Below are 21,827 nucleotides of genomic sequence, written 5' to 3' on the forward strand. Positions count from 1 at the left end.
GAGATCTTAAAAAAAGAAATATGTAATGACAGAGTTAAATTACAAGCATTAAAAAAATTTATGGGACAAGCATTATCTCCAGCTCATTTTCTTGCAAATATTCTCAATACTCGGTACCAGGGTCAAACCTTAACTGCTGAAGAAGAGGAATTGGCTGTGACATTGACATCCAGCAATCATCCCTCCATAATGCCAACTATAATAAACTTCAGAGCTAAGGGTGAACCATTCAAGAAATACATGTTTGCTGATGATGTTTTAAAGTAAGTCACACCAGTGAACTGGTGGAAATCACTTAAGCACTTGGATTCAGAGACTGTTGAAGTGATTATCTCACTTTTAACAGCAGTAGCTTCTTCTGCCAGTGTAGAAAGAATATTTTCTTCCTTGGGACTAATTCATTCCAAATTGAGAAATCATTTGGGACCTGAAAAAGCCAGAAAGCTTGTTTTTCTTTTCCAGATTATGAACAAACCGGAAAATGAAGGTGAAGACGATGGAGTTAACAGCAGAAGCCAATATTTTAAGTTTCTCATGTTGACCTGGCTGACATAGTTCATTTAATTTTTTTTTAAATATTTCATTTAACTATTTTAGTTAAAAACAATTTTAACAAAAAGAAACCTGATTTTAAAAAACTTGAATGTTTAAATTCAAAAATTCATATGCTTGTTTTATTAAAAATATTATACGTTTGCTGTTGAAGAAAAAAATCCAGAATACATAATGTTGCTGTTTTAATTAAATAAAACAATTTAAATGTCTGGTGGTGATCTCCTAATACAGCATGGCAAGAAAATCCTCCAAATATTAATGATTAATCTGTTGAATTGGAGATAGTTCACCTCCCAATGTCTTAATAAATATCTGCTTCAGTTACCTTTGCTAAATGAAATAACCAAACAATCATTCATTTTCTGATATAGCCGTAAAACTAATCTGAAAAGTTTTCAAAATAAATCACTTTAAAAATGAATAGTGTGTACCTTCTAAAAATGAAACCTAAATCTATCTTTGAGTTCTGAAAAATATATATTACGGTTGTAACAACCAACAAGAATGCACTTTTCTGAGGAAATCGATGATTAAATAGAGTCTTCCTGACTAGTGATTTAAATCACTTTGATTTAAATCAAATCCAACCTGTTTGTTTTTGAGTGCAGTTATTTAACAACAAAAAAATTGACATTTGTAAGTTGCACTTTCATGATAAAGAGATTGCACTACAGTACTTGCATGAGATGAATTGAAAAATGCTGTTTCTTTTTATCATTTTTATAGTGCAAATATTTGTAATAAAAATAATATAAAGTGAGCTCTGTACACTTTGTATTCTGTGTTGTAACTGAAATTGAGATATTTGAAAATGTAGAAAAAATCCAAAATATTTAATAAACTTCAATTGGTATTTTATTGTTTAACAGTGTGACTAAATCTGTGATAAATCACAATTAATTTTTTTAATTGTGATTAATTTTTTTTAGTTAATAGTGTGAATGAACTGCAATTAATCAACAGCCCTAATAAATCTATGTAATATTTATAAACATAAAACACTGGAAGGCTCTACCAACTGACCCACATTTTACTAAAATTCAAATAATATATTTTACCAGGAGACAATGAACAGCAGTGTACTGAGAGCACAAAGATGCAAGACTATCTTACTTGATCCACTACCATGCAATTTGCATACACTTCATCACTTCCATTCAGCATGGCAGTAAGTGTGGCTGCAGCAAAGAAGGTAGGTGGGTTTGGGGATTTCTTGAGGACATCAAGTGTAGAATGTCGTTTCTCTGGAATGAAATATTATGGGAAAATACAGAATTTATTTTTTCATACCACTTCCTTTTCTCTTCTCTATTCTGCCATAAAAATAGCTAAGCCTAGTCACTAAGCATCACATTTTAAAGAGACTATTATTAGTTATGCCCAGAACATTTAAGACAACATTTCTGCATTCATTTAAAAATCTGCATTTGTATGCAGAAGCTCTCTGCCAAACTACCTGATTTCACAACGTTTGTCAAAAGCAAATTAGTGAGCAACAAATACAGCTGAGTGACATTTTTTGGCCAAAAACTATTTTTTTCCTCCAAAAAATGAAGATTCAGCTTGACCAACACATTTTGCCAATTATGCCAAACTGTTTCAGTCAAAAAAATAAAAATTTCCCCACAAATGTTGAAACATTTCATTTTGACACTTTCCAAATGAATCATTTTCATTTTTCAGGCATGATTCAAGAAGAGACTTACATGCCATTGATAAAATGGTAGAGGCGGTGGAGCCTAATAGGTAGGGCATTCACCGGGAGAGGAACACCTGGTTTCTAGTCCCTACTTCAATGAATATTTACACATATTGGAACGGCTTCAATAGGAGAAACAGAGAAACTCAGGCCAGAATAGCCAACAACCTGGTGGCTGGGGCATTCACAGGGGGATCAAATCCCTTCTTCAGAGAAGGGTCTCAAACCTGGGTCTCTCATTTCCAAGGTGAATGCCTTAGCCAATGAGCTATTAGGTACAAGGAGGGCACCGCTACCCTCACCATCTCCTCTGTTTTGTGAGCAGTGCCTAAGCTCCTTGGTGAATCTAGCCCTTCAGTTCAAAATTTCCTTTGCTTTTATTAAAAAACACTAAGCATGCCCAAAATCAAAACAAGACATTTTGTTTAACCCAAAACCATTTCTGGCCAAAAACTCTGAAAAATTTCAGTTTTGGGTTGATCCAAAAGAATTTTTTTTTCCCGATTTCTCAAAATAGCAACAAGCCAAAAAATCAGTTATTTGCACAACTCTAGCAACACAATAATGTTCAATCAACTGCAAATGAGAATAGTAGTAGCTACCTACTTGCTACCCAAGCATGGCACTGCAGACCATCTTAAATCCTACATATTTTCAGATTTTGCTTATAGTAAACATAATTACCATCATTTTACAGATGGAGAAGCCAGAATATAGCAGCAGCCATGCCAGAGCCCAGGGAAATGATTTCTCCCCTGATTCCACACAGACTCCAGGGTGCAGTCCAGCCAGATATACGGTGTACTACTTCCAGGATTTTCCTCATGTAGGTTAATAACTTCCTTTTTACATTTTTGCAGAAGGATATATAAAGGCAGTTATAAATATAGAGTAATATGCTTTGTAATGAAATGACTGACGGCATTTACTACGGCATAGTTTCATTCATCTTTAAATGCTCTGTAGTGCTGCACCTTTAGTGCTGTGGGTGCAACAGAAAGCCTTTCATTATTATTTTCATAATAACAAAATACAAATTGGAAAGACCTTGTAGTCCACCCCAGCCTCCAAGACAAAATCCATATTTAGACATCAGCATAATTCATTCATTGGTATAGGAATCTAGCTCTGTGATTGATTATTGTCCATGTCAACTTTAAACAAAAATGTGTATGTGAGAGGAACATACTATGGAAGGTGATAAGTATGCAAAAAGCTGTGCAGAGCTTGCCAATTTCTATTTCTGATCCATGGTTCAGAAAGAAAAAAAAAACTGGGAAAAATTTACGTACCACAAAAACATATTTACTGGTTTGTCAAACTACCATCTTTCCCACATGATTTTAGAAACCAGTATCTGGACAAGCTGTTAGAAGCAAGCAAGCAATGGTCTCAAGTTGCAGTGGGGTAGGTTTAGGTTGGATATTAGGAAAAACTTTTTCACTAAGAGGGTGGTGAAGCACTGGAATGGGTTACCTAAGGAGGTGGTGGAATCTCTTTCCTTAGAGGTTTTTAAGGTCAGGCTTGACAGAGCCCTGGCTGGGATGATTTAGTTGGGGATTGGTCCTGCTTTGAGCAGGGGGTTGGTTAGATGACCTCCTGAGGTCCCTTCCAACCCTGATATTCTACTATTCTAAGCAGAAAACAATGATTTATGCCATTTAAAAACAAGGATTCCTGGCCCTTGGATAGGATTGATTTCTATTTTCAAACTGCATTAGGATTCTGTTCCTGATATACAGTGACAGAATTTGAAAGGTGTACAAGATGAGATAAGATTTTGGGACTGGGATGGAATTTATGTAACTATGATATATTAAATAAGATCTGAACTTCTAGTGTAAAAAGACATTACACATTACATTCAAACAATGCCTTCATTTTCTCAGATATTCTCTATCATTCTACCATGCTACTTTCAATATGGTAGAAAAATAAATAGATAAATAATGCCTATCAATTAGTTATTTGGCATATGGAATCCAGATGAACCAAGCCACAACGTTCTTATCAATGATGTTCAAGGCACAAAGACCTCCAGGAAGTTGAGTCATTTTGGAGTCCTCAACAATATGCGTCATGGTTTGTGGCTACCCACATTGACATAGTGGACTGTCTCTGAAACGCCACCGAAATTCTGCTGCAGCACAAATTCTATGTCCGGTACGAAACCGGTTCAGAAGGCTCCATTGCCTTTGCAGTAAATCAAATCCACGTTGACATTGAGTGGGGTCCAAGAGAAAAGAATTATCTGTCACTTTCTCTGCAGACCATAAAGCTTGCCTTGATCCTCTACTGTAAATCCCTTACCCAGTAAACTTATCCACAACAGGCAGCGTGAGGGCAGACGACCACGTGTGGGATTAAATGAGTTTTTAATTAATGGCAGATGTGGCATATCAAGCAATTTGGTCACAAGCTTTGCTACGCTTTCCTCTCTGCAAACACTGGGCGGAGCAACATCGCAGAGAATCAGTAACTATGGTAGAGCAATAGATTTAAGTGTGCCTGAGGTAATACGCATGGTGGAATTTAGTTGTAAATTTATCATCATTGTGTGAGACGAACGAGCCCATACTGGAGCGCACTACTCTGCCATTGAATAACAGAGTGCCAAGGCTGAAGTGTGTAAAGTTTGGGCATTGGTACCTGTCATAAATATAAAGGGAAGGGTAAACATCTTTGAAATCCCTCCTGGCCAGAGGAAAAACCCTTTCACCTGTAAAGGGTTAAGAAGCTAGGATAACCTCGCTGGCACCTGACCACAATGACCAATGAGGAGACAAGATACTTTCAAAGCTGGGTGGGGGGGGGAACAAAGGATCTGTGTCTGTCTGTGTGATGTTTTTGTCGGGGACAGAACAGGAATGGAGTCTTAGAATTTAGTAAGTAATCTAGCTAGATATGCATTAGATTATGATTTCTTTAAATGGCTTAGAAAATTAAGCTGTGCTGAATAGAATGGATATTCCTGTCTTTGTATGTTTTTTGTAACTTAAGGTTTTGCCTAGAGGGATTCTCTATGTTTTGAATCTAATTACCCTGTAAGGTATTTACCTGATTTTACAGAGGTGATTCTTTTTACTTTTTCTTATATTAAAATTCTTCTTGTAAGAAACTGAATGCTTTTTTCATTGTTCTTAAGAACCAAGGGTTTGGGGTCTGTGGTCACCTATGCAAAGTGGTGAGGATTTTTATCAAGCCTTCCCCAGGCTTTGGTTAGGTGAGGATTTTGGGGGGAAAGGTTTGGTTTTGGTGAGAATTTGGGGGGAAAAGACGTTTCCAAAAACGCTTTCCCAGTAACCAGTCAAACATTTGGTGGTGGCAGTGGAAGTCCAAGGGCAAGTTTTAACCTAAGCTGATAAAAGTAAGCTTAGTAGGTTTTCATGCAGGTCCCCACATCTGTACCCTAGAGTTCAGAGTGGGGAAGGAACCTTGACATGGTGACAGAGCGGTGGGATTAACTTGAAATCATTTTGAGATTTTTTGAACCAGAAACACAGATTTTAAAAGGGAATTTTTTTTCCTTTGGGCTGCTGGAAAGCAGGTTTCCAACTGGAAGTAGTTGGAGTCTCTCTCTCTGCTTTGGGGCCAGAGCAGAGACAAAAGGGAACTGTCTTTTGTGAGCTGGAGTTTTCTCTACCTAAAGGCAGAATAGTTAACCTCCTGCAGGGAAATTCACAAGTCTTCACAGACCTGAAATTTTTTTTCCCCTAAGAGCAACTAGAGGGGTTTTCTGTCTATTTGCCTGGAGCCAAAGGTATTAGGTTTTTGGGGGGTTTTTTTGGCTTTTTCTGTAGGCTGACAATCACTATCAGAGAATATAGGTATCTATTACAGCACAGCAAAATTTTACAAGCCAAGTTTTGTTTGTTTTATTTCTAACCCTCGGGTGTAAAGTTAGTAAAAAACAGAGAGGTAAAGATGACAGAAACCAAGACACTACACAAATTGGAGTTAGCCAGAATGGAGGCAGCGAAAGAGGCAGAACGACACTGAGAGGCTGCTCACAGGAAAGCAATAGAGGCCAAGGACAAAGAACGGGAGGAGAAGGAAAAAGAGAGGAAGCATGTGGAGGAGGAGAAGGAAAAAGAGAGGCAGCATGCACTGGAGATGGAGAAGGCAAAGGCTCAGCAGAATATACCAAAAAATCCTAGCAATCCTTTTCCAGGTACCACTTCCCATCCCAGAAAGTTCCCCACCTACAAGGCAGGCGATGATACCAAGGCCTTCTTAGAAAACTTTGAAAGGGCCTGTCTTGGGTACAGCATCTCTACAGACCAATACATGGTAGAGCTGAGGCCGCAGCTCAGTGGACCCTTAGCTGAGGTGGCGGCTGAAATGTCTAAGGAACACATGAACAAGTATGAACTGTTTAAAACCAAGGCGAGAGTCAGAATGGGGCTAACACCTGAGCATTCCCGTCAGCGGTTCAGAGCCCTAAGATGGAAACCAGACGTGTCATTTACCCGACATGCCTCCCACATTGTGAAACATTGGGATGCCAAGATATCAGGAGCAAGTGTTAAATCTCCAACAAATTTGCCCTTCCTAATGCAAATGGAACAGTTCTTAGAGGGTGTTCCTAAGGAAATAAAAAACACATCCTAGATGGGAAGCCCAAAACTGTAATCGAGGTGGGGGAGATTGGAGCCAAATGGGTGGAGGTGGCAAAGAAAATACTGGTTGCAGTTGGAGCAGATACCAGAAGGGACAACCTCAGACCACACCCTACTACCGGGGACCGCCCAAGGCCCCACCTAACCCCCAAGGAAGCCTCCAGCCACCTTATCATCCCGCAACCCACCTCGCCCCAGTGACCCGTCAGCTGGACGATGTTTAAAATGTAACGAGCCAGGACATGTGAAGGCCAACTGCTCCAAGAACCCCAACTGATTACAGTTCATTGCACCGGAATCACACCAGAGGTCCTCAGGCCCAGATACCTCCCAGATACCCTCAGAGAGGAGGGAAACTGTGAGTGTGGGAGGGAAGAAGGTCACCGCGTGGAGGGACACCGGAGCACAAGTGTCGGCTATCCATGCTTCCTCAGTCATCCCAGAGATCCAAGTGACGATTCAACCCTTCAAGTCCAACTCTTTCAATTTGCCTACAGCCAAATTGTCCAGTACAAGGGCTGGTCAGGAACGTGGACTTTTGCAGTCTATGATGATTATCCCATCCCCATGCTGTTGGGGGAAGACTTGGACAATCGTGTGAAGTCAGCCAAAAGGGTGGGAATGGTCACCCGCAGCCAGGCTAAACAAGCCGTCACACCTAGCTTTGTTGCGGAAACTTCTACCAGGACCCGGTCACAGGTGATGGACCCAGACACTAGGCCAATGTCTGCAACAGCAATAGTGGATCCAGTCCCAGAGACCCAGAAAGAGCCAGTCCCAGAACCAGAACCGGCGGAACAACCAGCACCAGACCCATTGCCAGCACTGAATCCAGTACTTGCAACCCCAACACCAGAGGGCCCCACCGAACCTGAACCGGCAGCAGCCGATAACCCTACACAAGAGGCTCAGCCAGAGCTTGAACCCCAACATAGTGCACCAGTGGAGAGCGGTTCAAAGTCAACGGAAACAGCCCCATCCCCTACATCGTTTCCAGAGGGACCAAGCATAGGACCACAATCCAATGAGGAACTGATGTCTCCAGCATCAAGGGAACAGTTCCAGACCAAACAGGAAGTAGATGAAAGCCTCCAGAGAGCTTGGAAGGTGGCACGGAGCAACCCACCACCTCTCAGCTCTTCTAATCGATCCAGGTTTGTTGTAGAAAGAGGACTTTTATACAAGGACACTCTTTCTAGTGGACACCAGGAAGACTGGCATCCTCAGAGACAATTGGTAGTTCCAACTAAGTACGGGGTCAAGCTCTTGATCTTAGCCCACGATCATCCTAGTGGCCATGCTGGGGTGAACAGGACCAAAGACTGTTTGGGGAGGTCATTCCACTGGGAATGAATGGGCAAGGAGGTTTCTACCTATGTCCGGTCTAGTGAGGTATGCCAAAGAGTGGGAAAACCCCAAGACCAGGTCAAAGCCCCTCTCCAGCCACTCCCCATCATTGAAGTTCCATTTCAGCGAGTAGCTGTGGATATTCTGGGTCCTTTTCAGAAAAAGACACCCAGAGGAAAGCAGTACAGACTGACTGCTGTACTTCATGAATTTTGCCACCCGATGGCGGGAAGCAGTAGCTCTAAGCAACACCAGGGCTAAAAGTGTGTGCCAGGCACTAGCAGACATTTTTGCCAGGGTAGGTTGGCCTGCCGATATCCTCACAGCTGCAGGAACTAATTTCCTGGCAGGAACTATGGAAAGCCTTTGGGAAGCTCATGGGGTGAATCACTTGGTTGCCACCCCTTACCATCATCAAACAAATGGCATGGTGGAGAAGTTTAATGGAACTTAGGGGGCCATGATATGTAAATTTGTAAATGAGCACTCCAATTATTGGGACCTAGTGTTGCAGCAGTTGCTCTTTGCCTACAGAGCTGTACCACATTCCTGTTTAGGCTTTTCACCATTTGAACTTGTATATAGCCGCAAGGTTAAGGGGCCATTACAGTTGGTGAAGCAATGGGAAGGGTTTACACCTTCTCCAGGAACTAACATTTGTAACCAACCTACAAAACACCCTCTGAACCTCTCTAGCCCTTGCTAAAGAAAACCTACAGGATGCTCAACAAGAGAAAAAAGCCTGGTATGATAAACATGCCAGAGAGCGTTCCTTCAAAGTAAGAGACCAGGTCATGGTCTTAAAGGCCCATAAAATGGAAGCGTCATGGGAAAGGCCATTCACGGTCCAGGAGCACCTGGGAGCTGTTAATTATCTCATGGCATTCCCCACCTCCAACCGAAAGCCTAAGGTATACCATATTAATTCTCTAAAGCCCTTTTATTCTAGAGAATTAAAGGTTTGTCAGTTTACAGCCCAGGGAGGAGATGACGCTGAGTGGCCTGAAGGTGTCTACTATGAAGGGAAAAGTGCTGGTGGCGTGGAAGAGGTGAACCTCTCCTTGTGCCTCAAGCGTATGCAGCGACAGCAGATCAAGGAGCTGTGCACTAGCTACACGCCGACATTCTCAGCCAACCGAGGACTGACAAAATGGGCATACCACTCCATTGACACAGGTAATGCTCACCCAATTAAAGTCCAACATTACCAGGTGTCTCCTCAAGCTAAAACTGCTATAGAATGGGAGATCCAGGATATGCTACAGTTGGGAGTAATCCGCCCCTCTGGTGGTGCATGGGCATCTCCACTGGTTCTAGTTCCCAAATAAGATGGGGAGATACATTTTTGCGTGGACTACCGTAAGCTAAATGCTGTAACTCGCCCAGACAACTATCCAATGCCACGCACAGATGAACTATTAGAGAAACTGGGACGGGCCCAGTTCATCTCCACCTCATCTCTACTTAACCAAGGGGTACTGGCAGGTACCGCTAGATGAATCCGCCAAGAAAAGGTCAGCCTTCACCACACATCACGCTGTATGAATTTAATGTTATCCCTTTCAGGCTGCGGAATGCCCCCGCCACCTTCCAAAGACTTGTAGATAGTCTCCTAGTGGGATTAGGAGAATATGCAATCGCCTACCTTTACGATGTGGCCATATTTTCGGATTCCTGGGCAGAACACCTGGAACATCTACAAAAAGTCTTTGAGCGCATAAGGGAGGCAGGACTAATTGTTAAGACTAAGAAGTGTCAAATAGGCCTAAACAGAGTGACTTACCTTGGACACCAGGTGGGTCAAGAAACTATCAACCCCCTACAGGCCAAAGTGGATGCTGTTCCACTGTTTCTTTGACAGGTCACTTTTGGATAATACCCACTTTGGCCTGTAGGGGCCGGTTATTACAGATGATTTGTTCTGGCCAGATTTCCCAGCTGGTTGTTGCACATTTTGACATTAGTTGCTGTCTTTGTAGGATGGTCACAATATGCAAGAGTTCTATCCAATGTGACACCAAGATTGACTGGGTAGGAATCATGCTTTATTCTCTAAGCATTGACAACTATGTTCAGCTCTCTGCCCACTTGTGCATGATTCAAGTGGAAGACACTCGATATAGTCTTACTTCCACTTGGTATCAAGGTGCTACTGATGACAATAAATCAGTCATAGCCACCATATTTGCATTCAGAACATTCTCAAGTATGTCAAAGGAGTGTCACTGAGTGCTGAGACATATGCCTAGACATAAACAAACTTGCAAGACCCAATATACGGTAAGTCATTTGAATAAATACCTATCAATAAAATGAAGTTAATAAGGGACCATTTATCACCTGCTGTAATAAATCAGGACTTGGCCTAACAGTAAGACACTGTCAGTGAAGGCCGTGCATGTTTTTCTTTTGAAACTATAACAACTTATTGATTCCATGATTAATTAATAAAAGGTTACTTAAACACACACATTTTTTATTTTAGTTTCTACCAAAATACCCACAGCTTTGGATGCTGTAGGATGCTGGTTCCATACCCTATTGTTTTATCCAAGAGAAAAACCTAGTTCCCCTATGGAAACATTTTCAGTATGTTCTGCAGATACCTTGCTTTTCAAGCTGCTTTTGAGGAGAGGGCTCATGCACAAATTCACCACTTAGCAGACCAATCTGCCTAATTAGATAGTACTAAATATTAGTTAAGTTGGTAAATGTAGCCTCATCTCAACAGCTGATTGCTGAATTTGAAAACTATCAGGGAGCAACAGTGCACAAAGTGCCAGCCAGTTCAGTTTTAGGCAGGATGGGCAGTCATGGACTTGAAAGGTGACATTCCAAAAAACCATGAAAAATTAGGAGTTCCCTATTGAAATTAACGGCAATACACTGATGTAAAACTGACTGAGAGGCACATCGGGCTCTTTAATTTTTAAAAGTATAAAAATTTTCAGTAAAGACAGGTTTGACCCAAGTTTCTCTGGCATCAAAAACGGTACAGCAATTTCCTCCCCGTTCTACAGACTCAGTTCTACAGGCTACAACCTATTTCCTGCAAAGCAGAGAAGGAGGAGGAAACCAATAAAGATTTACGGATATAGGTGGAAAAACAAAGCAAACAATGCAATTGCCTCTGGAGGATGCTGTATGGCCCTCAAAGTGCACAGAGACATGAGATAAGATGGGACGGCAATGACTAGAAATTACACTGGTCAAGGTCTGGGACTTGCTTTATTAAATCCAGGACTAGTGCCAAAATAGCAATGCTAGACCCAGGAACCATGCCCATACCACACAATCAACAGAAGAGGGATCCTGAATGGTCCACAGGTGATGTACACAGTGCCTGGGAGGAGAGGGGGAGCAGTGAATGCAGAAGCACATGTCTGGCCGGAGAGGGGGGTTGCCCCACCCCAAACAGCCTTCTTCCCATTGGCTGGGGATGGGGTAACAGGTTAGCCAATCAGCTTTTGTGCCCCCCCTCCCACACTTACTTAAACTCTCCCAGGCTTTTCAAAAGTCTCTTGCTCCTGCTACTTACCCAGTACTCCCTTCTCCTTAGCTGCAGTGTAGCTGCTGCAGTTTTTAGGATGGTACAGGTCTGACCAACTGCCTGTTTTGGGATCAAGAGGGAATTTTTCCTATTGATCCAAACTGGCAAGAGGTCTGGTGGGTTTTTTTCCTGCCTTCCTCACAGCATCATAGTCAGGACACATCATCACAGTCAGGATACAGCATTAAGACTTTAAAAGGTTCATATTAGGAAGGACTGCTTAGCTCATCTCTACTTGTAGGCAGTGTTCCAGTGCAGATAAGGCTAAAAGGGAGCACTGCCAAAGGGTAAATGAGACCTGGCCTTATGTCCTTTTACCTATGGGAGAAAAAGGAGACCTGAAGTCTCTGCAGATTGAGGTCCTCCCTCTGGATCCTTTACTACCCCTCCACTTGGAGGGGTGGAAGGTGGGGCGGACGTGGAGCGATGGAATCAATTCAGAAGTGAACTGAGTCCTAGACATAGACCAAGAGGTATTCCCTGGGTTACTGGTTATATGGTAGGAGCCTCATCTGTAACTCACCAGGACCCAATTAAATGCCTGGTATGTGAGAATGGGGCACATAACACCCCTCCCCATTGTTGAATCAAGCTGTGGTCTGCCCCTTAAAACTCAGCCCACATCTGTCATTGGTTCATCTGCATATCCTGATCAAATGCAGATTTCACATCATTGTGAAATCTCGTTTCTCACAACCCGTGACGACTGAAACAAAAATCTTCTTGCCACCTGGAAGTTGAAAATTCCAGTTTTTTAAATGGTATACTATAAACTATTTGGTTTCTAACTCTGGCAGGTTTGTGGGATTTCAGACCACAAAACCACATCCTTTATATTACCGTTTTGCTTTTCCTTCCTGCTTGAATTCCAAAATGATTTTAGTGACTGACATCTTGAGAACTGTTGGAGTTATAAATCAATTCTTTATGCCTGACTAAAACCTGGACTCCCTGTTTTAAAAATCCCTATAAATCATTGCTTTCTGCAGCAGTTTGGCAGATATTTGGCAGTTAAAATCACATGGAAAATGTTGGTATTTGTCAAACCAGTAAATATCTTTTTCTTGCAAGTAAGCGTTTCGAGTCCTGGTTCTGAACCATGGATCAGAAAATAAAAATAATGAGCCCTGTACAGCTTCTTACAGACTTATTACTCTCCACAATATATTCCCCCTCTAGTACATATAAAATTTCGACCTAAGCTGGCATGGGCAATACTCAAACACTCAAGTGGATAGAGTTGATATATTGTTCTGAATAAGAGTCTAGGTATCAGGCTTTTTTGAATCAATGTACAAATCAGAGCCAATTCCTTTTGAGATGGTTTAATCATGTAAGCAACAGTCCCCACTGCTGCAGCGCTACAATCAGGTAACTGACCATGCTACAAGTTATGCATCCCAAGCCAAAGACAAATCCGTATGTTATATTTTTATTCATAGGGCACTTTTAATACCACATACAATACTACATGATTTTACTACTATGTAAGGGAGTAATAATCTGGTGCAGAAACCTTCAACAAAGAGAGCTGCTGTGAATACACATGGGCATATTAAAATATATAATTCTTTGGGATATTTTCAAACACTAAATCTTTATTAATAGCAATTTATTAGTTAATAGGGGTAATGTGTTTTGCTGGTGATGTTTCAGTTGGTTTATTTTTAAAGCTGCAGTCTCTGAATAGTCCAATGGGCTTTTAACTAAAAATTAAACCTCAGTGGATTAATTGGGCTTTCCAATATAATGTAATCCTGCAGCTCTTACAAAAGCAGAACCTCCCACTGATTTCATACGTGCATGAAAAGAAAACTAAGCCAGTCTAACTTCATAACAGGAAAAGTATTTCAAGACTTTGCTGAACTCATGTGAGAGCACTAATAATTATACATTGACCACGCTAGTAACTTATTTCCTCTGGAAAGGCCAGGTCATTTTTTTTAAACTGTCAAAACCATAGCAAGTACATGTTATGCACCAAATTTCTGCAGCCCCACTCACTGCTTTCTGCCTGACATGCAATCAGTTACAATTCAAATACTGCACTTGATCCTGATGTCACAGAAATCAATATCAAAACTCTTACTGATTTCAATGGAAGTAATTTCTGGCCCATTATAAATTAGCTGCCAATATTAACATGCTGAAAGCCCTTACTTACATCACTGAAAAATTAGAAATGCCAACTAAAAAAGTGGTTTCAACAAAAAAACCTCAATAATACCCATCTACCTTATCACTGCTGCTATGACTGAAGACCCAAGGTAAAACACCATTAAAATAAACAGGCCAAATTCACAAAGCTGGTGCAAGGATGTATAGAATCCTATGACAGATGAGGTCATAGGATTTGAGTCACCCCTTTAGATGGCATATGACATCTGCCTGTGATTGGCACTGTGGGTTCTACAGAATGGAGCTTTCATTGCTTCCAGTATGAATTCCGAAGATGGAAGACTCTAAGAAGAGTCACACAATTGGTATCACTGTGGGTCATCCTAGACACACGCGCTTCAGCACTGCCTGCTTTCAGGCTATGCTATCCTGTTGTAGTCCCCTTGCCCTGTAAACAGCGTTATGGTTTTTTTATGCGGCCACAACCTGGTACCTCAGCACAGTTTCTGCTACCCCAGAGCTCCCCCCACACCTTTAAGCCAACATACACTGGTGAAAACTCAGAAGTTGGTGTTTAGCATGATGGTGAATATGCCCTAAAACGTTTATATGTCTGATAGATTGTTGTAAGGGGTTGTGATTTATTTACCCAGAAAAATCTGATAGATTCAAAACCTAGAGGTCATTAAGGCCCTCACTTTTTAATGCAACTTTCAAGCAGGGCTGGCTGGATTGGTCTAAGTGAGAAATCTCAATACTATTATGCTATGTTCGGTACCAAGACAATAGGCAAAGTTAGTATAAAAAAGCATGTCTGTCTCTATTAACAGAGTTGTTGTAGCCATATCGTTAACAGGATATTAGAGACCAGGCAGGTGAGGTAATATCTTGTCTCCCTCACCTATAGAAGTTGGTTCAATAAAAGATATGAACTCACTCACCTTTTCTCTCTATTAACAGAGTATGTAGATCAACATCATTGACATGGTAAATGAAGATTTAAATGACAGCAACGAATGTTATTGTTATTTAGATCCAAAAGCAAAAAAAAAAAATGTTGCTGGATGAGAGAAATAATAATGCCCAAATGTTAAAAAAGTGATAGTTGGAAACACAGCGCATCATCTAACTTTATTCTCCACCATGTTAAGTTGTCATCCTACCTAAGAGTCGCACATTTCAGCAAGCAGGGAAGCTAACAAAAATATGTTCATTTTTAACAACAGAGCTTCAGAATAACACTAATTTCAAATGTGTTTTGTGTTGGCACAAGAAAACCTCTAACCTTGAATGACCTACTTTACAGAATGGCAAGTACATAATGACATTGAAGATTTTTTTCCACTCAAGTCAAAGTCTATGTCAGGAAGTTTTAAAAGAGCATGCATAGTGAGAGAGAACTGAAATATATCAATGTGCCCAGACTGGGAGCCAGGAAAAAAAAAAAAAGACTAATTCCTTTCTGTGGATACAATAAATAGCTTTCAGACAGCTCACCAGAATTACCTCCAGCAATCTGAATATGGATTAATGTATAACTTGAAGTATTACAGCTATGGAACAAAGAAGGAAAAATCAGACAATTAAACACATTGGCCAACCTTTTCAAACCTGGGTGCTTAAGCATTTGGATCCAGATTTGGATCCAGATTTCCAACAGTACTCAGCTCCCCAAATGGAGTGAGATTTTTCAAAGGAGCTCAGCTCCCATACTGACACCCAAATGAAGTGGCCAGTTCTTGAAAATCTGGCCCTCACACCCCAGTTCAGCAAGGTGCTTAAACTTCTGTCTAACGTGAAGCACATGAGGAGTCTAAAGGGTAGGCTGACTTCAATGCAACTATTCGCCTGCTTAAAGTTAGACATGTACTTAAGGAGCTTAAGGAGTAGGGGCCTCAGTGACTAACTTTAGGCACCCATATGTGAAAATCTTGACCAAAATTTTCAACATGCTTCCTTCATGAGAGACATGTAGTTCAGCAGGGTTGATCTTGGAAAATAAGCAGAAACTTGCATACATAACTTGTTCAGGGCAGTTTCCTACTACTAAAACCAGTTAGCTGTAGAGTAGCTGTAGCACACTTGAGGCCCCACCAGTTCCTACTACTGATGTCTCACCATGCCTGCTGTGTGCCTATGATTTATGGTTTGCTGGTTGTGGTAGCAGCAATTAGTAATTCTCTTTAACTCATATCAGCCAGAAGAAAAATTGCTGAAAGTGTATCTGATCACGCTAAGCTGTCTGTAGGAAAGCCTGGTCTTTTTTGATATTTTGTATCCCTTATAAATCACCACAGAGCCAGATGGAAAGTATCTTCAAGTTACAGAATGACGTCTCTGCAGTTTCCAGAAAAAATGTCCACAGCTTTAATTCCAACCATTTGTGTTTCTGTTTACTTTGTTATTCAATCTGAGAGGAATTAACACATTGTGCAAGAAGGGAAGCACAAGGCTCTTTGCACCACTTAAGCTCTATAAACACATAAGGATTGAGTTGGGGCACTATCGGGATTGCAGCTGGGCATGGATGCCTGTACACCAGCTTTGTACCACAGAAAGAGTCTCTGTACTGAGACCACTTGGTTTGGCCTAGAAGGACACAGTGGAGGCTGACCAGAGGTGAATAGGGAGGAGACACGAACCAGTAGCCTCTTATACAAGTGACCTGTTCTAGTTTGGAGCAGAGGGTTGGATTTCCCTTCCCCAACCTCCCTGGGTACTTGGCATTTATACAGGTGGAATATATTTCACACTATAAAGTAACGTATTCTTGCTAAGGAAACCGCCACACATATGACCTAGTCTGCATTTGCTAGACAGATGTACTGGTATACTATTAACATTAATGAGATAAAAACCACCTATGGAGGAGAGAAGATACTTATAACATATATAGCATCACAGGTATACTCAGTGCTGTGCAGCAGGTAAAATGTGATGCATAAATACAGCAACAGAGTCCCAAAAATTTTTACTGTCTGAAGGCAAAAGAACAATTATAAAACCATGACAGAGTGTGGGCTTACAGCTTGACACTTCATAGATAAAGTGGGTCTTCATGAGCTATTGAACAGAGAATATACCCCATGAGACTTCAAAAATGCATATCACCTTCTTGACAGAACTCATATATACATACACATGACAAAAAAACCCTACAATCCTGGAAAGGAATAAATGTAGCAAACTAAAAAGGCTGCCATCCCCCACCAGGTTTAAAATGTTCATTTTATAAACATTTTGAGCTGTAAACAAACTTGGGGCCAGATTCTCAGCTGGTGTACATCAGCCTAGTTCCAATAATTTTAATTAAGCTAAACTGATTCACAACAGCTGAGGTTGTGGACCTTATTTTTCTTGTTTATTTTTTCTTTCCTAAAAAACTGAAAAACGACTTCATGAAAGGAAAGGGTAAAGATTACATGTTTCCCTTTGGTGCAATTATTTTACTGCTTCTGATAGAATGAAGTAAAAGTTAGCTATCCGCAATAAGATTTTCAATGATAATCTTCTGTGTTATAAACCTACTACCTTCCATCTACAATTTCTTTTGAGGAAATCATGCTCTCTACATCACCACCTTGCTACAATGATATTCATAACGCTTATCTCCCAAAGCCTTCTCTGCAAAGAAAATTAAACACTAAAATTAAACAAGGATTCATGCAAGTCAAAGTAAAGATGACCTTGTCATCTATTATTTTATGGACAGAAAAGGATATTCCTCCGTCCTCTGATTTTTGCCTATAACTAAATATTTCCCTACTAGCTGTTAACCACTGCTACACAGTTAAGTTACAAATCACCCCGAAAATCAAAACAGGACTTGAGGCAGGTCTTATACATACAGAGAATCTGTTTATAACAGTTGTTGCAATACTATTTTTAAGTCCTTAGTATGTCAGAACTGCTCAGAATCAAAGAACTTTTGAAACCCAAAGAAAAATTCACTGTGCATAAAAAGAAATATAAACAAGAGGGAAAATCACAACGTGTAATTTGGATAAAACTATTTCCTCTTACTAAACAAACTGAGTGTCTCTGATTTCAAAAAGACAAGTTTCATTGAGGGTGCAAAAAGCTAGAAAAATCTGTTCATTCCAGAAGGCTTTTTACATCTACTTGCACATGATCAGCAAGAAGACAATGAAAAGGAGGTAGAACTATTAAGGAACAGGGGTTTAAAAGAAGACAGTTTTTTCTACCTTGCTTGGTTCCCCTTCTTCGAATCCTCATTTTGGGTAAGGAAGGCCAAGAATAATTAAAAGGTGAATCAGAATCTGAATCCATTCTTTTTACAAAATAAACAGATCAGACAGTAGATACTGAAAGCTGCACTTAGTTGTATTCAAAAGCAAGTCAAGTCTAAGAGTGATGGAAAATAAAGGAATGGACAAGGCAGGATCAAATTGCCTTCTAAACGCAGGGGAGGGAGAAGCTGTAAATGTTTGCTCTCTTCAGGCGTCCAGGCACGTAGACAGATCAGGCTGTAAATATGAAGGCAGACCCAAGGAGGTTATAATATGAGAACTCAGAGTAGTGCTGCCACATCACGGTCCACAGCTATTTGAAAGGTCATTGTGTGCCAATGAATCATTAACCCACCTTTTCATTTTGATGTAAATTGAAACAATAGGAGTTAAGTTTGGAATGAGAAAATGTGTCTCAAAAGTAAACAACCCTACTACAATACGTTTTTTAACAAAATGCAAAACCTTGTTTCTGTGTTATAATTTTTAATAAAACGATTGCATGTAAGGCTATGCTAAAAGTTGGAGCTTTAGAAGAAGAAGATTAAGAAATCTAGAGAAGTAAGCTAATAACATTAAGTAATCAATCTGCTGGACTATATATTTCTCCAGAGCAATAGTGCCCCATCAGTCTCAGCAGACCTTTGGATCTTGCAGCTGAAAAAAGCACCGATAACCCACTCAATAGGCTGCAGCTCCCATCTTTCCAAATCTAAATGAGCTAGAAGCGTAAATGTTATAAAGAAAGATTATACAGCCATTAGGGGAGCTCTCTTTCCAATAATATTTACTCCGAATAGCATTTTCTCCTTCATACTGTCACCAAGTTAGACAATGAATCATAAGGATTTTGTAAGGCTGGCACCTTTACAGCACTGGTCTAACCTCATAGCAATGCACAATAGAGCTAGTGACTAATTTACAACAAATCCTCCATTCTTATACAGTCTCCCTGAACAACTCGTAGGCAATTAGTATTCTGCAGGAACTCATTATCCCCTCCTCCCCCAACATCTTTATACTACACAAACTACATTTTATAAACAGGCTCAAATGTGGCTGTACAAGAGCCAACACAAAAATGACATGTCCACTGTTTGTTAGCTGAACTCCATTAAACATTTCTTTTAATTACCCCACAATGTATGTATTCTTGTATTCTACATAAAGAAGAAGCATGAATATGTGATGCAGTTTAAATGTCAGGTTTGGAAGATGATGACATTTGAGTTTGTTAACATTCCTCACTTCACTTCAATTATTTTTCGGACTGCTGAGGTCTGCAGGGCTACTTCTGTATTATGTTTCAAGTGATTCCCCAATCCACATTTTTGTAGTAGATAATGATACATTTGTTGGAAGAAAATAATTCAATTGAAATGCAATTCACAGGTGCGATTATACAAACGTCTATCAATTTTCATGGATGAAGACAGCAGCAGTATACAAGCACTAAATAAAGTGCTTGATTTATGCAAAATGTAATTTAATGGGTCATCGTTCTTTCTTTGCTTTAACTAAATCTCTGTTTACTTTTATTAAAGCAGAGAAGAACACTTTCCTCAAAGGCTGCAAGTGTTGGATTTTCACTTCAATATTAAATACCACCACACACATTTTGTTTGAATCATATGCATCGTTAATGACCCCAGTGAATTAGAACAGGACACAGATGACCTCAGAAGGGTTACTCTGATTTAAAAGGATGGTGTAGGCATCAGTTTTGGAATACCTAGACCTCCTGGAATGTCAGGTTGACATTGCATTGATAAATCCCATAGATATACAGGAACATGGGAACTGCCATACCATTTCGCACCAGGGTTACTATCCTGTCTAAAGAAAAGGAGTACTTGTGGCACCTTAGAGACTAACAAATTTGTTAGTCTCTAAGGTGCCACAAGTACTCCTTTTCTTTTTGCAGATACAGACTAACACAGCTGCTACTCTGAAACCTATCCTGTCTAGGGTACCATCCAGGGTACTATCCTGTCTCCAACAGTGGCCACTACCAGTTCCTTCAGAAATAGGGACAAGAAACCACAAAATGGATACTTATGTGCTCTTTAGTCCACAGAAGAAATTTTTTTCCCTAACCACAGGCAGTTAGTGGTTGTTTTTTGCCCAGAAGCAAGAGGATTCACTCCTTATACATAATTATCCAGTCTTGTGTAACTGTGGATGTTCTCATTACCCATACAAATATCTAATCCTAATTTGAATCCTAAATTCTTGACCTCAATAATACCCAGTGGCAGAGAGTTTCATGGCTGAAATGCAGATTAATGGACACCGGGGGAAGTATTTCCTTTCATCAGTTTTAAATTTGTTTCCTTTCAATTTCACCAAATGTCCCTTTGTTCTTTCTATGATAAAGGGTAAATAATGAGAGGACTTGATTTCCCTTCTTTATGCCATTCATTATTTTGCATACTTCTATAATGTCTCATTGTTCATCTCCTCTCTAAATTAAACACTCCTCACATTTTTAGTCTATACTATTATAAAAGGCCATACATTTATTTGTTTTCATCAGCCTCCTCTGAACTCCTTCTACTCTGCTGTGTTTCTTCTAAGCACAGGTGACTGGCACCAAACACAACTGTCAAAGTGAGGGCATACAATTGATGTATTTAACGGCATTAAATAACTACGTTTCATGCTCACATTTTGTTTATTTTTCTGCACATTGAGTAGATGTTTCCACCAAACTGTTCACCGTGAAACCCAGGTCTTTGTCCTAAATCATTAGAGTTAATTTAGAAGCCGGTAATATGTATCAGCAGTTCAAATCATTCCTTCCAACGTGCTTTAATTACCTTATAGAATCATAGAATCATAGAATATCAGGGTTGGAAGGGACCCCAGAAGGTCATCTAGTCCAACCCCCTGCTCAAAGCAGGACCAAGTCCCAGTTAAATCATCCCAGCCAGGGCTTTGTCAAGCCTGACCTTAAAAACCTCTAAGGAAGGAGATTCTACCACCTCCCTAGGTAACGCATTCCAGTGTTTCACCACCCTCTTAGTGAAAAAGTTTTTCCTAATATCCAATCTAAACCTCCCCCATTGCAACTTGAGACCATTACTCCTCGTTCTGTCATCTGCTACCATTGAGAACAGTCTAGAGCCATCCTCTTTGAAACCCCCTTTCAGGTAGTTGAAAGCAGCTATCAAATCCCCCCTCATTCTTCTCTTCTGCAGACTAAACAATCCCAGCTCCCTCAGCCTCTCCTCATAAGTCATGTGCTCTAGACCCCTAATCATTTTCGTTGCCCTTCGTTGTACTCTTTCCAATTTATCCACATCCTTCCTGTAGTGTGGGGCCCAAAACTGGACACAGTACTCCAGATGAGGCCTCACCAGTGTCGAATAGAGGGGAACGATCACGTCCCTCGATCTGCTCGCTATGCCCCTACTTATACATCCCAAAATGCCATTGGCCTTCTTGGCAACAAGGGCACACTGCTCATACTCATATCCAGCTTCTCGTCCACTGTCACCCCTAGGTCCTTTTCCGCAGAACTGCTGCCGAGCCATTCGGTCCCTAGTCTGTAGCGGTGCATTGGATTCTTCCATCCTAAGTGCAGGACCCTGCACTTATCCTTATTGAACCTCATTAGATTTCTTTTGGCCCAATCCTCCAATTTGTCTAGGTCCTTCTGTATCCTATCCCTCCCCTCCAGCGTATCT

General features: G+C 40.6%; 1 protein-coding gene across 9 annotated transcripts in view; it reads right to left on the bottom strand.

Moving 5' to 3' along the window:
- ARHGEF28 (Rho guanine nucleotide exchange factor 28) overlaps positions 1-21,827 on the bottom strand; it is a 207,629-nt gene that overhangs the window by 77,902 nt on the left and 107,900 nt on the right. For 8 of the 9 annotated variants that reach the window (XM_043514682.1, XM_038403100.2, XM_038403099.2 and 5 more), the window contains one exon: positions 1,669-1,799. In XM_043514682.1, the coding sequence (XP_043370617.1) occupies positions 1,669-1,799 (131 nt within the window). Of the gene's footprint in view, positions 1-1,668; positions 1,800-18,093; positions 18,872-21,827 lie in introns of those variants that run through there. The other variant, XM_038403106.2, reaches the window with a different exon arrangement.

Source organism: Dermochelys coriacea, chromosome 5 (assembly GCF_009764565.3).
Source record: "Dermochelys coriacea isolate rDerCor1 chromosome 5, rDerCor1.pri.v4, whole genome shotgun sequence".
In the NCBI taxonomy this organism is placed as follows: Eukaryota; Metazoa; Chordata; order Testudines; family Dermochelyidae; genus Dermochelys; species Dermochelys coriacea.